The sequence below is a fragment of the Eulemur rufifrons genome, chromosome 16 (assembly GCF_041146395.1).
Source record: "Eulemur rufifrons isolate Redbay chromosome 16, OSU_ERuf_1, whole genome shotgun sequence".
In the NCBI taxonomy this organism is placed as follows: domain Eukaryota; kingdom Metazoa; phylum Chordata; class Mammalia; order Primates; family Lemuridae; genus Eulemur; species Eulemur rufifrons.
Window position 1 is genome coordinate 39,183,677 of NC_090998.1, and position 16,761 is coordinate 39,200,437.

General features: G+C 39.6%; 1 protein-coding gene across 3 annotated transcripts in view; it reads right to left on the minus strand.

Annotated features, from left to right (window-relative positions):
• The window catches only part of LIMA1 (LIM domain and actin binding 1), an 83,833-nt gene that overhangs the window by 41,582 nt on the left and 25,490 nt on the right, over positions 1-16,761 (minus strand). For all 3 annotated transcript variants that reach the window (XM_069489770.1, XM_069489772.1, XM_069489771.1), the window contains 2 exons: positions 12,697-12,838; positions 145-190 (listed from right to left, as the gene is read on the minus strand). In XM_069489770.1, the coding sequence (XP_069345871.1) occupies positions 145-190; positions 12,697-12,815 (165 nt within the window). In that variant the 5' untranslated portion in view covers positions 12,816-12,838. The remainder of the gene's footprint in view (positions 1-144; positions 191-12,696; positions 12,839-16,761) is intronic.

Below are 16,761 nucleotides of genomic sequence, written 5' to 3' on the forward strand. Positions count from 1 at the left end.
GCAAATGGCTCACAAATCAGACCAGCTGGCACAAATGTCCACTCAGCTGATGCGAAACCCAAGCCACACAGAGGCTGCAGGTGGCTTGGCCACACAGGCTCTGCTCATGAAGTGCCACGTGCCCTACGGGTTCTGAATACTTACGCTTCTCTTCTTTTCCATGTTAGTTTCTTCAGCTGCTTTCTGGTACCTTTGGAGAAGGAGGGGGGAAAAAAGAGAATGTCCTCAAATTAAACTTGTATTTTCACTCTTTCAATCTTTAAGAAAACCATGTCTGCATAACTATTTCTGCTAGCAGTTGTTTTTGATCAACTCTGTCAGAAGACGCAGAGAATCAGAGCAGCCCTCACTTCCTGTGGCTGCATCTGCTCTGCTATAACAGCAAGATCCAAATGGATGAGGTCAAATGCTGGGAAATAACTGGCAAGAGCAGAAAGTCTGGGGTTTACATCCCAGTTTTGTCATTTATTAACTATTTTCTCTGGAAAGTTATTAACCTCTGTAAGCCTCAGTTTCCTTACTTAGCAAATGGCTTTACAATCTACTTTCAGGGTTGCTGAGAAGATTAAGTGAGATCAAATGTATAAAAATGCTTTGGAATTAGTCAAGTACATACAGCAATGCATTAGTTTTAAAATGCACATTTCTTCTCCCATATTAATGCCTCTGAAATCTTACAGCTGTTGTCAGCCAAATGGTCAAGAGGTAGTCACACTGCCTGTACATGTGTGAATTCAGTCTAAGTTACTCATATTAGTCAATAACTAACTTTAGCTCAGTTACATGTATTTGATGGTACTGCATGTTTTAAATGTCACTAAAAAGATTACACCATGATTTGGCATTTAAGAAAAAATTATTTTACTTTTTTATTTATACACAAGAGTGATATATAAGTTTATGTGATAGGCAAGCACTGGTCAATTTAATTAGCAATTTTTCTTAATGATACATAAAATAGTGGCACAGCCTATATAATTGATCACATCTTAGATTTGATAAGTAAGCATATAAAATTATATTTAAAATTTCTTATTGCTTTTATTATTTTAATTACATGGATCAAAAAATCCCTGAGAAACAGAGTCCCAAGGCTTTTCAGGGAGGATCAGGATTTTTCCATTTAAAGACTAAGGAGACCTGGCATGTCCAAGCTGCAGCAAATCTCCTGACTTCCCCAGAACAACCTTAACCTGGCTTCCTCCAGGCCTCTGGGCCAAGCGTGGAAGGCAGCATCACCACTTGCAGATCCCCACTATGTGCTTCTCCTTGGGCCTGCATGTCTAGAACCCAGTTAGCACCAAGCCTAGAAAAGGGCACTGTTCAAAGGGCACTTGTTCTCTGACTTACAGTAGAATTTCAGAATTCACAAGGCATCAGGGAAGGAGGCAAGAGAAGAAAAAAAGCAGAATGGGAAAGGGCCCATTTCTCTACCAAAACCAACTTTCAATTCATAAATGCTTTCATAAACTCAGAACTTTTTTTAGTGTGTTAAATAGCATGACCTCATGTAAAGTGGAAGCCAGAGAATAGCCCTGTTCTGGCACCATTGCTTACCTGCTATGTGACCTGGGTTATATAGCTTCATTTACTCAGGCCTCATCTACAAAATGAAGTGACTATGTGAGAGTATTTCTTCTATTTTACTTTATTTTTTTTGAGACAAGAGTCTCACTCTGTTGCCCGGGCTAGAGTGCCATGGTGTCAGCCTAGCTCACAGCAACCTCAAACTCCTGGGCTCAAGCAATCCTGCCACAGCCTCCCGAGTAGCTGGGACTACAGGCAGGTGCCACCATGCCCGGCTAATTTTTCTATATATATTTTTAGCTGTCCATATAATTTCTTTCTATTTTTAGTAGAGACGGGGTCTCGCTCTTGCTCAGGCTGGTCTAGAACTCCTGAGCTCAAACGATCCACCCGCCTTGGCCTCCCAGAGTGCTAGGATTACAGGCGTGAGCCACCGCGCCCAGCCATGAGAGTATTTCTTAAGGTCTCTTCTAGTCCTATCACTGTTTAATTTTAATCATCAGATATTAATGAGCATCTCATTCACCAGCTGGGTATTGCCTTGTAACTGAGCAGAGCTTTCCAATGGGGCAGAAGGACTTCCAAAAATTTCCGGGTACTTCATTGACCATAAATAGGAAGAAAGTGGGATTAAAACTGCTATGATTGAAAGGACAATCCCAAAAGATATTTGTAATTTATATTACAGACAAAAAGCTAATTTCCCTAGAATACAAAAGACTCCTACAAATCAGTAGGAAAAGGACAAACAACTGAATAGAGAAATGGGCAAATATATAAACATACAGTTCATAAAAAGAACATCAAATGGCCCTTTAACAAACAAAAAGATGTTCAAGCTCAAAATGAAAACTCAAACAATACTGAGAAGATATTTTACCTATCAAGTAGAAAAAGATTTTTTTTTTAAAAAAGCTAATATGCTGCACTGGTGAGGGTGTGGGGAAACAGGTTCTATCTTACAATGCTGGTGAGAGGATAAATTGGTAAGACATTTTGTCAATATCTGCCAAAATTACAAAAGCACAAATGTTACAATTTACCAATTTTGCTCCCAGAATTTATCCAATAGATACACGAGGGGAAAAAAAGATTTTTATATTACATTATTTATCATAGCATCAACTGTAATAGCAAAACACTAAAAACAACCTGGAATGTTCGTTAGTAGAGGACTGGCAAATAAATTGTAATGTACTCATATAATAGAATACTATGTAGTAATAAAAAGGACAAAGGGAAGGTGGTGATGGTCGTACAATAATATGAATGTACTCAATGCCACTGAACTGTATACTTATGAACGCTTAAAAAGGTAAATTTTATGTTATGTACTATATATTTTACCACAGTTAAACAAAACAAAACAGTCAGTATTGGCATAAAAACAGACATATAGATTAATGGAATAGAAAAGACAGCTCAGAAATAAACACTCATATATATAGTCAAATGATTTTTTTTTCTCTTTGCCAATGATGCTTTGTGAAAAATTATTCTCTTTTGTTTTTCTGAGACAGGGTCTCATTCTATCACCCAGGCTGGAGAGCAGTGGTGTGATCATAGCTTACTGCAGCTCGAACTGGGCTCTAGGGATCCTCCCGCCTCAGCCTCCAAAGTAGCTGGGACAATAGGAGCACCCTACCACTCCCAGCTAATTTTTCTTTTTTTTTGTAGAAACAGGATCTCGCTATTTTGCCTAGGCTGGTCTCAAACTCCTAGCCTCAAGCAGTCCTGAGCCTCAGCCTCCCAAAGTGCTGGGATTATAGGCATAAGCCAACGTGTCTGGCCTCAAATGATTTTTGCCAAGACCATGCAATGGGAAAAGAACAGTCTTTTCAACAAATGATGCTGGGAAAACTGGATATCCACATGCAAAAAAAAAATGAAACTGGACCCTTACTTTATACCATATAAAAAAAATTAAGTCAAATGGATCAAAGACCTAACTGTAAGAGCTAAAACTATAAAACTCTTAGAAGAAAACAGGAGAAAAGCCTCATGACTTTGGATTTGGCAATGATTTCTTGGATATGACACCAAAAGCACAGGCATAAAGCAAAAAATAGATAAACTGGACTTCAACAAAATTCAAAACTTCTGTGCATCAGAGAACACTATCAACAAAGTGAAAAAGCCCTATGGGATGGGAGAAAATATTTGGAACTCATATCTGGTAAGGGATTAATATCCAGATTATATAAATTTTTTAAAATAACAAAAATGGGATAATATTATACAAATTATTCTACATCTACCTTCATTTTAGAAAAATTCAAAACAGCTGATGTTTTCATTCAAGAAATATTAATATTTACTGGTGCCCATTATGTATCAAGCACTAGAGAAAAAGTAGTAAAAGAAATAACCAAAAGAGACAAAATTCCTGCTCTCAGAGAGTTTACAGTTTAGACATTAAAACACATAAGAGCTGGGCATGGTAGCTGCGAAGCCCGTTCTCCCAGCTACTTGGGAGGCTGAGTGGGGAAGATCCCTTGAGCCCAGGGGTTTGAAGTTGCAGTGAGCTATGATCTCGCCACCACCCTGTACACTACCCTGCAGTCTGGGTGACAAATCGAGACCCCACCACCACCTCTAAACTAAACAAAACACATAAACACACAAATACATGTGTGCATGCACACAGAGCAATAAGTGCTTTGAAGAAAAAGAACAGAGCGTTATAATTAAATTACTTAACAAAAGAACCAAATTGAGAAAGAGTAGGGGGTCAAGAAAAGCCTAACTTGTGTTAATTAGCCTGATTTGATCATTCTGTAACGTATTCATGCATGGAAACATCATGCTGTACCCCATAAATATGTACAATTATTGTCAATTAAAATTAAAAAAAAAAAAAAGGAAATCATGTTGAGGAAATGACTTTTAGGCTGAGACCTGAACTTTGACAAGAAGAAGTTAGCCAGGCAAAAAGAGGAAAGAAAACATTCCAGACACAGAAAAATAGCACGTGTAAAGGCCTCAAGGCAAGAAAGTGTCTCCTGTGTATAAGGTACACAAAGAACTCCAGTGTTGCTGAAGCACACTGAGAATGGGAAAGGGCAGGAGATGGGGCTGGGAGGCAGGGGCAGGTCACACAGGGCTTGTAGGCCACGCTAAGGATTTTGAATTTAATACTAGGTACAGTGGATGGTCATTGATTCAATTCACGTTTTTGAAAGAGCGTGGAGAATGGATTGGAGGGGCCTGAGAATGGAGGTGGCATTAGTGAGAGAGCACTGGCTGGGCCCAGGGTGGTGGCATTGGAGGTAAAGAAAAGTTACTAGATTTGAGCTAAATTTCGGAGGTAGAATTAATAGGTTGGTAATGAGGGGAGGAGGAAGAAGGAAGAAGTCAAGAATGATTCCCAGGTTTTTGGCAGCTGTGTCAGTGGAAGTAATGTTTATTCAGATGGGGAATTCTGAAGGAGGAGCAAATCTGGAGTTGGAGAAGATTGAAAGTTCATTCAGCTCTAGCCATGTTAACTAAAACTTCCATCTGGTGGTTGCAGTGATTAGATACATGCATCTAGAGCTCCGAAGAGGAGTCTGAGTTAGTCACACAAATTTAGGACTTGTCTGCCCACAGATGGTATTAAAGACACAGGAATAGATAATATCTACAAAGAGTGTGTAGTGTGAGAAGATGCCCAGAACTCAGTCCTAGAGACCCTAACGTTCAGCAGTCAGAAAAGCAATAAGACAGAATGACAAGGAAGAGATGCCCAGAGAAGCCAAGGGAAGAAAAATTTGAGAAGAAAGACATGGTGAGAGGTCATGTAAGATAAAGGCTAAGAAACACCCTCTTGATTGAGCAATACAGAAGTCTTTGGTAATCTTGGCAATCTTCTTCCATGATAAATACAATTAATTCATCCACACTCCTTTAATGGGCATTTGTATTGTTTCCAGTTTTTCACCATTGCAAGAGTGCTCCGGTTTCTGGTACCCCATTGTCTTTGTACATATATTTTTCCCACTTGTACTAATTATTATACAAGGGCTGTCCGGAAAGTATCCAGTCATTGTTAATACAGTTTTTGTATTACACGGCTGGATACTTTCTGGACAGCCCTCATGTATCTGTCTGAGAGAGTCCCTAAAAGTGAAAACTCACATGGTGGACAGTAGCTAAAGAATAACTTAGAACTGGCCTTGAACTTGTGTTTCCACACCGCTTGGATAATCATCTACAGTATATTACAGCAATAATATAATATATGAAAGCCGGAGCCAATCAGCAGACAGATGTCTACTTAGTCAATTGTTCTCCAAGGCAAGGTATTTATACTGTGGTTAGATAAGTAAATAAGTTCAGAGGTTCCCTATCCTTTACTGTGTAACAGAAACATAGATTTAAAAAAAAAAAAAAAAGATCAAAATAATCCTCATCTTCAGCCATGTCCTTTCAGCACTGAGGAATCTATACAACCAGGTGTATACACCAATGGCTGTCTTGAATTCTGTTTTGAAACTTCTATTTAAATATCTCCACCCTTAATTTGTAATGAAGTACTTGCTAAAGAATAGATACACAGGGAAGAAGGCTCCACATGATTGTTTTTTTCTAAGTTAGGTCCTTCATATTTTTATATTTTGTACTCTTAGAATGCTAAGAGACTCTGAGACTCAATACTTCTGCATTCAGTGTTCAACCAGGATTCAGGCTTCAGGCCTCAGACTTTTATCAGAGGCATTTAGAGCAACTAGCATTGTTCTGACATAAAATGTGGAGGTCACCTATTTAGGGAGGTGGGCGAGGCATTTTGAAGATCCAAATTTGAGGAAAAAATATTTGCAATAAAATTTCTATAATTAAAATCTTGTCCCACTTGCCTTCCAAGATTTTCTTGTAGTCCAGTCTCCTTTTCCTCACACAGAGAATTTAATCTTGCAACTGCTCATTAATGCTCAGCTGTGAGGCAGGCAGCTGATGGAGGATGCTAAAATTATCTGGGGAGTAATAACAGTATCTCAAATTTTTCTAAGGCCAGAAAGCAGAGTTCCTGAGCCATGACTCTTGCCTGTATGCCCTCAAATAGAGCAAAGGGAACACTGAGCCAAAAAAGGGAAAATGGAAACTCCCAAGGTTTAGGCAATGTATTTTCTTCTGGAAAAATTTCACCACTAAATGTTACAGAGAAGCAAAAGAAGTTAATCATGGAGATCTGAAGGTCAATTTTTTCTTAATGAAGGAAGAACAGTCACATAAAACTAAACATGAACCCTCTTCTTTCCTGGAACTAGGAATGGGTGAAGTTAAGAAGAAGCAGGAGGAGCTGTGATAAGATAGAGGCATGCCGGCAGGGGGTGTGGGGTCTTTGGGCTAGGTTTATCCATGCCACCATCTTGGGGTGTGATCTTCAGTTATAATTGCTGGACCTCAAGTTCCTTATGTGTCGAAGGATGGGACAAAGCTGAGCCAGACTGGTGGTTTTCAAACTCATCTAGCTGCAGAACCCTCTTTTTAAATGTTGTCTGATTTAGAACCTAACATATAAAAGGGATCGAAGCAGGACTGCCAGAATGGGAAATCTAAAGGGCTGAGCCTGGGATTTGGGCCTTTTAGATCTTCCCATCTTTCCAGAACTGGCCCCTGAGGTTCCTCTGAAGAACTTGATTAAGACAGTTTAAAAACTGCTGAGCTAGATTCCCTTTAACTCCAAAAATATATGAGTCAGGCCGGGTGTGGTGGCTCATGTCTGTAATCCCAGCACTTTGGGAGGCCAAGGCAGGAGGACTGCTTGAGGCCAGGAGTTTGAGACCAGCCTGGGCAACATACCAAAACCCCATCTCTAAAAAAAAAAATAGAAAAATTAGCTGGGTGTGGTGTGCACACCTACAGTCCACCAACTGCAGAGGCTGAGGTAAGAGGATCCCAGGAGTTTGAGGTTAGAGTGAACAGTGAGCTACGGTGTGGCCACTGCACTTCAGCCTGGGCAAGAGACCTTGCCTCTAAAATAATTAATTAATTAATTAAAAATTTAAAAACAATTAGAAAGTAAAGCCCAACTAATTTACAAACATTGGCCAGATTAAGCTTCTTCTAAATTCTACTTTTATATTAATCTCTGATCACAAATCTCCTAAGATTTCCTACAGATCTTAACTAGGCTTATATAGAATTTACTTATTCTAAACCCCATAATATAGAGTATTTCAAATAAGAGAAAATCTGGTCCACTAGGAATTGTAAATAGAAATTAGTATATGCTTTGTGGAAAACAGTCCTGCAATGTTTTCTGGGAACCTACAGTGAATGAACCCTAAAAACCTTAAGCAATATTAATAACATGTTTCCACTGAGTATAAAACCTAGAACAGAAATCCAGGCTGATTCCTAGTTTTCACTCTAAGTATACAAGACCACCTGTCTTACTTCTGGGCCTTTACATCCTGTTGTTCCTCTTCCTCTGGAATGTCTCCACCATTCTCATGGCCTACCAAGTAAAATTCTATTCATCTTCCAAAACCAGTTCAATATGTCAAGATAAACACATTGAAGAAAAACATTAGACAGAAACAAAGCCAAATATTAACTTGAGCAACTTACTTTCTATAACTCAGTTTTCTCAACTACAAAATAGGGATAATGCCCCTGCCTCATATAGTTTTTGTTAAGATTTAAAATAGTATATATTTCTATGATGAGTCTAGCATAGTCCCTGGCATACTGATTCTGACTGATGGGTTCAAGATTTATAGTTTTGCATAATTCCCATTTGCCCTTATAACCTTCATGGAGAAAAGACAGTTAACCCACTATGCTATGAGAAGGTGACCTCTGAGGTCCCTTTGTATTTTCTCTAAGATTAAGAAGGATATGGGCCAGGCGCCGGTGGCTCATGCCTGTAATCCTAGCACTCTGGGAGGCCGAGGCGGGTGGATTGTTTGAGCTCAGGAGTTCAAGACCAGCCTGAGCAAGAGCGAGACCCTGTCTCTACTAAAAATAGAAAGAAATTATATGGACAGCTAAAAATACATACATAGAAAAAATTAGCCGGGCATGGTGGCACATGCCTGTAGTCCCAGCTACTCGGGAGGCTGAGGCAACAGGATTGCTCGAGCCCAGGAGTTTGAGGTTGCTGTGAGCTAGGCTGACGCCACGGCACTCTAGCCTGGGCAACAAAGTGAGACTCTGTCTCAAAAAAAAAAAAAAAAAAAAAAAGAAGGATATGGAAGATCTGCCTCACTCAAAATGCTAATAGCACCCACAATGAGAATCACTGATAATTAAATGACTCTGGAAGCCAGCGCCCCCAAGTGAAGGCAAGGAGCGTGACCCAGAGGCTGGACAGCAATAAAGGGGGAGATAAGAGTGTGATATAGTTAGACATGAGCCTCAAAGCACAGGTTTAGAAGTTCAGAACCAAGCATGAGAAACAATGCATGGGAAGCAGTATTGGAGATGTAGGAGAGCAGCAACCCTGACCCCTGGGCCCAGAATATTTCAGGGAAGCAAGTGCAGAAAGAACAGGCAGCCACTACTCAGAGACAAGATTCATGTCAAAGGAAAGCATGTTTACTTAAACATAGGTGGGGCTAAGAAGAGTAAAAAGGGTAAGAATGTGGAGAAGTTTCTCTGCAGAATAGGGAGTTTCCAAGTCCCATTAATCACACCTTAACACTGTCTCATATTCTCCCCTTCACTTTCATTCCTGTTGCCTTCCACTCTCAACAGCTTTCATTTGGGTTCCCAAGAGAGCCTCACAAATGGTCTCCATGTTATCAATCTCTCATTTTTCCAATATACCTTTTACACTGTGCCAGAGCGTCTTCTAACATACAAGTCTAATCATGTCACGCTGTCTACATGAAAACCTTCCATTATATTCACTGTTTGTCTGACTAAATCCCAACCTTAGCATAATATTTGAGACCTTCCACCATCTGGCTCTGACTACACAGTACCAGTCCCTTCTCGCCATTGTTTTTTGTTTTTTTTTTTTCAGCATATTATGGGGGTACAAAAGTTTAGGTTATGTATATTGCTCTTGCTCCCCCAAATCAGAGCTTCAAGTGTGTCCATCCCTAAACAGTGCGCATCGCACTCATTATGTATTATTACACCCATCCCCTCCCCACCTACATCTGCCCGACACCCTATTAATGTTATTCCTAAATGTGCTCTTAGGTGATGATCAGTGAAACCAATTTGATGGTGAGTACATGTGGTGCTTATTTTTCCATTCTTGGGATACTTCACTTAGTAGAATGGGTTCCAGCTCTATCCAGGAAAATACAAGAGGTGATATATTACCATTGTTTCGTATAGCTGAGTAGTACTCCATGGTATACATATACCACATTTTATTAATCCACTCATGTATTGATGGGCACTTGGGTTGTTTCCACATCTTTGCAATTGTGAATTGTGCTGCTATAAACATTTGAGTGCAGATGTCTTTCGTATAGAATGCTTTTGTTCTTTTGGGTAGATGCTCAATAATGGGATTGCTGGACCCTTTATATTTTTCCATGCCAGACTGCTTGCTTTCCTAGTCCCTTTATTCATGTTCAGCTTCCACAATCCTCTGCTTGAACCTCCTATCTTAGACCTTATTCATTCTGCTCTATGTTCAAGTTCACTGCTTTGGTTTCACAAGTCCGTCTCTTCTACTACCAGTGCTTCCTAAGTTTCCCTGAAGGTAAAAATCACCTAGGATACTTGTGAAAAAACACAAATTCCTGGCTCCTACCCCAGATACATTGAATCAAGGTCTTTACAGGAAGAGCCTGGAAAGCCACATAGGATGGTTTTAAAACATATCCAAAAAATCTTTGACATTTCTCCTATCAGAAGGTACAGTCAAACCCCTCTCCCCCGAATATGAGCCAGTCTAGTGACTCACTTCTAAGAGGGGATGTGGGAAAAGTGATAGTGTGTGGCTTCTGAGGCTAGGTAATAAAGGGCAATACAACTTCATACTCCCTCCCATCTTTGTTCCCTCTCTCCCTTCGTTTCTGGATGCTTGCCCTTGGAACCCAGTCACCAAGCCAAACAGCCACATGGAATGGCCATGTGTGTTTCAACAATGGCCCCGGCTGAGATCCCAGATGACAGCAAGCATCAACTGCCTGACTTGTGAGTAAGTGAGCCTTTAGATGACTATGGCACCCAGCCTTTGGGCCACCCTGGCTGATGCTGAGTAGAGCAGAGACAAGCCCTGTCCAAACTGGAGATTCATAAGCAAAAAAAAAAAAAAAAAAAAAAAAAAACAACAACAAAAAAAACCTGTCATTATTTTAAGCCACTAAATTTTGGAGTTTTTTTTTTTTTAATTAAGAGATGGGGTCTTGCTACATTGCCCAGGCTGGAGTGCAGTGGCTATTCACAGGCCCAATCATAGCACACTTCAGCCTTGACCTCTTGGCCTCAAGAGATCCTTCTGCCTTAGCCTTCTGAATAGCTGGGAATATAGGTGCATACCACCTTGCCTAGCTTGGAGATTTTTTTTTAAACATAGCAATAGATAACTGGAACACCATATTATGAACAATATCCCAGGTGATTCTTAAGATCAAGAAAGTTTGGGGACCTAAACTAAGTTCCTTGAAGTCAGAGATTAAGTCTTAATAGCTTTCTAGCTTTCTGTCCCCTTTTTCTGAAATATCTTTATTGATTTTCTTTCCTTGATAAGAATAATACATGTTTAACATAAAATTACAGCAACATAAAACATATAATGTAGAAGCAAAAAGGGCTCTGCAGTTTTGCTCTGACCTCCACTCTACCTTAAGCGATAACCAAGGTTAACAGTTTGGAAAGGCAGTGTTTGCCACATGGCAGGTGCTTAATGAATTTGTTAGTGAAGAAAAGGTGACATTGTTGATTATAGAAACCTCCTATTGATATTTAGCTGTGTCCTAGATACAGCTTCCAGAAATCATTTTCTTTAAATCTTTAGTATCTTTCTTCTCATAAATGTGCAGTATCTTCCTATTAACAAATTCTACTTACTAGCAGGTAAGCCTACCTCCTGCCCTAGGCTCCTCCCCACTATGGCATCTCTACTTGAGTGAAGTCAATGTGTTTGTCACTCTGGGACATTATTTACATATACCATTCTTTGAACATGTGTTGAATGCCTAGAATATTCCAATCACTGTGCTACACACTAGGGACATAAAATAAGCAGGAAAGGAGCCCTCATATCAAAGAACTCATGGACTAGAGCAGGAGTCAGCAAAATTTTAATTAAAGGACCAGATATAGCTGGGCATGGTGGTGTGCATCTGTAGTCCCAGCTACTTGGGAGGCTGAGGCAGGAGGATCACTTGAGCCCAGGAGTTTGAGGCTATGGTGAGCTATGTTGACACCACTGCACTCTATCTTGGGCAATAGGATGAGACCCTCTCTCAAAAAATAAATAAATAAATAAAAATAAAAGGCCAGATAGTAAATATTTTAGGCTTTGAGGGTGATAAGGTCTCTGTTGTAACCACCTAACTCTGATATTGTAGCACAAAAGCAGCCATAGACAATACACAAAACGGCATGGCTGTGTTTACTAAACATGTAGTTAGTGGGCTACAGTTTGTCTGTGTAGTTTGCACTGTTCAGTGGAACTTTATACAATGATGAAATGTTTCTGTGCTGTTCATTATGGTAGCCACAAGCAACAAGTAGTTATTGGGCACTTGAAATGTGACGAGTGCAGCTGATAAACTATATTTTAAATGTCATTTAATTTTAATTAATTTAACCTTAAATAGCCACATACATAGTGGCTACCATATTGGAAAGTGCAGGTAGAGAGTGCATCTAATGTTCCCTTTAACCAAATCAAAACTTGCCTCAAAACTCACCTCAGCCAGAGAGGATTAGCTCCTGCCCACAATGGTCACTACCTCTCTTAATCTGTATCCAGTCCTCACTCCTATTCATTTTGGACTTGCTGATATTTTGCTTTAAAATTATAATTATCTTTTGTGTTTTATAATTATCTTTTGTGTTTGTAACTTTTCTTCCTCAAACTAAACAAAAATTCAAAAACAGAGAATGTGTCTTTGACTACTGCCTTTTTCACAGTGCCTTGTTTAGTGTTTGAAATCCGGGAGGTGGTCAGTAAAGCCATTTTACATCATGTACTTCCTCCACCAATGTCCCTGACAGGTGGTAATGTGTGCTCCAGACAGATGGTCCTTTTGGACCAGGATCAGCACTTACTTGGAGAATATTTCTACAATAGCTGATGACTTGTTCTTGTTGACAAGAGAAAGTTCTTTGGCTGTTACCCTCAATGATAGTGAAGTCCACTGCCGTCTATTAAATGGAGTTGATTCCATCTTGTCTACAGATACCGAAATACCTAGGCAATAAAGAAAGTCAGAACATTAGACACGTAAGAGGTTTCTCCAGCACCCAAGGATTGGCAGCAGTGTGGTACAAGTGAGAGAGCTAAGAGCTCTAAGCTTACAGACCACACTCCTCTATCAGTTTTCCCCCAAACTGTGTAACCTTGGTCAAATGATTCAATATCTTTGGGTTGTAGTTTTCTGTAAAAGGAGAAGGTTAGACCAGATGATCTCTAAGGTCCCTTCCAGTTCCATCATTTTATGACTGACCCCACTGTGCAAACATCAGTTGGCCTTTCCCCGAACTTAACTCTGTTCCAAAGTCACATTTGGAGTGAAATGTTCCCCTTCTTCTTTCTGAATTACATCCCAGGAGAGGCACAATCAGCATCTCAGTGGAACCAGGTCCAAATTAGGTTCTCCCGACATTCAAGTTTCTTTTGGCTGCCCTCTCTCCCCAAGCTCTGTGGCACCGGCCACTCGGAGACAGGGAGAGAGCTGGGGACACAGCATGGGTATGACAGCAGGGGCTTTAAGGCAAGACATACTTGGGTGAAACTGTAACTTTGTTATGTAATCTTTTCAGTTTTAGTTTCTTCAGCTGAAAAATGAGGATGATACCTATTTTTATAGGGTTTTGATGTAGATTTTGACGTAGATTTGTATAGGTTTTGATGTATATTTAAGGAGGTAATATATTTAAAATACTAGGCATGTTACAGTAGTATTAAGAACACTTTAAGTGTAATACATTAACATTGGCTCTTGTTTGTTTTTTTTTTTTTGTTGTTGTTTGTTTTTTTTTTATCCACTGCCGGCTCTTGTTATAATTCTTATTACTTTAAAGCTTTTAAAAATTGGGGAAAGTATAATATACTTTAAGTTCAGGAACTAAAACCTCTATATAAAATTCTTTTCTAAAGTCCCTTTAAGCCAAAGAATACATAAAGCCATACCCTTGATATCATCTAGTCCCCATCCATCAACCTGGATTGTTTGGTTATTTTGCCCCAGTAATTACCAAAGGAGTTCCAATCTTTGTCCAGAAGAGGCGAGATTAGAAATAAGTCAATAGTTTCCTTATTTGAAGAGTGAAAAATATAGATTAAAGCACTATACTTGCAGCTCTCTTGACAACTGCAGAGTATAACTGATCTGGTAGAATGTACAGTTATCAAGTACTGCTCCAACAGCCTTGACAACAGTAGAACACAAGGGTGTTTAACTGACCAACTTGGGCGGCCATTTCACACTAAAAGTCCTATGACGCGAAGTACGTGATGGTCAATCTAAGAAAGAGATCACACTACTTTTCCAACGTGTAATATTTGTTCTTCCAACTAAAACCTCGTCTGAAAATAATACTAGTTTTGTTGCTTTTGTTGATTTGTTTTTAATCCCCATGTTGGAAGGCAATATAGTACCCTCCAATGTACAGAGGTAAGTCTAAGCATGGGTTTGCTTTATCACTCAAAGCGAAGTTTCCCTAAAACTTAGATTTCTCATCCATAATTATAGTACTTACACTTCACAGTATTCTTATGAGGAATAAATAAGATAAAGAAGACCCTGATACAAAATAAGTTAAGCAATAAATGTTAGTTTTTTGTATTTGCTCTTCTTCATGGATAAAACAATCTTAATTCTACACATGTATTTTGAAATAAACCTGAATGTACCAAATAATATATGACACCTATTTGTCTTATCTGCTTTCCAGTATGTAACTGGCAGACCCACCAAACACTGTCAGCCTTTTCTCTAAGGAGAAAAGGACACGGAAACAACAATCAATTCTGCTAAACTTAATTATGTAAAACCACAATAGTGACTCCATAAGCCAAGTTTGGGAAATACACTGTAAGACATTATTTGGTACAAATATGCTTCCAACGTAGGTGTGGGTATAAATGTTGTCAGTTCTTCTACAGCAATCAATTCTGGATCAAAGGGGGAAAGAATACACAAGATATTTTCATAAATCTGTTTATTAAAAAAGGAAAATCAGGCTGGGCGCAGTGGCTCACGCCGATAATCACAGCACTTTGGGAGGCCAATGTGAGAAGATAGCTTAAGGCCAGGAGTTCAAGACCAGCATGAGCAAAATGGCGAGGCCCCGTCTCTACAAAAAATACAAAAATTAGCCAGGCATAGTGTCACGTACCTGTAGTCCCAGCTACTTGTGAGGCTGAGGCAAGAGGATCACTTGATCCAAGATGCTTAAAGTTGTAGTGAGCTATCATGATGCCACTGCACTCTAACCTGGGCAACAGAGTAAGACCTTGTCTCAAACAAACAAACAAACAAACAAAAAAAGGAAAAACTGAGCATGATAAAGAAAAAGGAGTTAATTCCCAAGTCTAAGTCCATGGTTTTAATTACTCTCGGCCAGAAAGCCAAGGAAAGTTAAAACATATACAGGTAGGAGAAGCACACCTTACACTGAGGAAGTAAGGTGGCCCTCATCCTGGCCACACTTGTCTTCACGGAAGCATACTGTTATTTCCTAGCAATGTGATTAGCACCTATGAAACATATCAAGGTGAGAATCAGTACGTGATTTTTGATAGACTCTGGTATCAGGTTACTGAATAACTATTTCCTCCAAGACATAGGGAGAGACTCCTGCCCATATGGTGTGCATAATCTATAGTACACAAATAATTATAGCACAAGGCAGAATGTAGCTAGAGAAAATTAATGGTTTAGGAGTTCAGAAGTTCATTTTCTGGCTTGGTGGGAGGGAAAGGAAAAGACATCAGATTGAATTGGGATGTAGAGAATGCGTGGAATTTCAACAAAGTTAGGGCAGGAGGAAGAAAGTGCATCTCAGGCAGGAGGAACAGCATTAACATCTTTGAGGAGTGTGTTAAACTCTAGGTACAAAAGAAGTTGAAGATAAGGTAGGAAAAGACAGAATGAGGCCTGACTGGGAAGAGCCTTGAAAACCACAGTAAAGAGTTTGGGCCATATTCCAATAGCAGAAAAAACTAGCCTGTGAATGAGCGGAGATGAGGTCTAGTCTTAATGTGCTATTCCTCAGCACATGCATGACCTTAACAGCAAATACAAAAAATAATTTCCCTGAACTTCAATATCCACATCTGTAAGATAAAATCTCTGTAGTGGATTACTCTGTCTCTATGGTGGAACACATAAAGTTTCTGAAAAAGTAAAATAATAAACATTATGCTTTATAAAAAGATTATTGTGCAGCAATGTGCAACTTGCTAAGAAGAGAAAAGACTGGAGTCTAAATTACTAGTCAAGCATATCCTAAAACTGTCTAAGTGAGAGGTAATCAAAGTTTAAATTCTCTCTCTCTTTTTTTTTTTTTTTTTTGAGACAGTCTCACTCTGTTGCCCAGGCTAGAGTGCCATGGCGTCAGCCTAGCTCACAGCAACCTCAAACTCCTGGGCTTAAGGGATCCTACCACCTTAGCCTCCCGGGTAGCTGGGACTACAGGCATGCGCTACCATACCCGGCTAATTTTTTCTATATATGTTTTAGTTGGCCAGATAATTTCTTTCTATTTTTAGTAGAGATGAGGTCTCGCTCTTGCTCAGGCTGGTCTCGAACTCCTGACCTTGAGTGATCCACCCGCCTCGGCCTCCCAGAGTGCTAGGATTACAGGCGTGAGCCACCGCGCCCGGCCCAAAGTTTAAATTCTTAAATTAAATTAGGGTAGGTGAGAATGGAAAAGTGGGAAGACAGAATTGACAGTTCTTAGAATAAAATGGATTTAGGGTAAGAGAAGGAATCAAAGCTGGCATCATCAAACCTGAAAAACTAGAAGGCTGTTGTTGATGCTGCTGATGCCATAACAGAGAGTAAATATAGAAAGGAGAGAGACAATGACACGTTTTGTTGTACATATGTTGAGATACACACATCAGCAAGAAAAATCCAAGTGATGCATAACAGGAAGCTACAAATT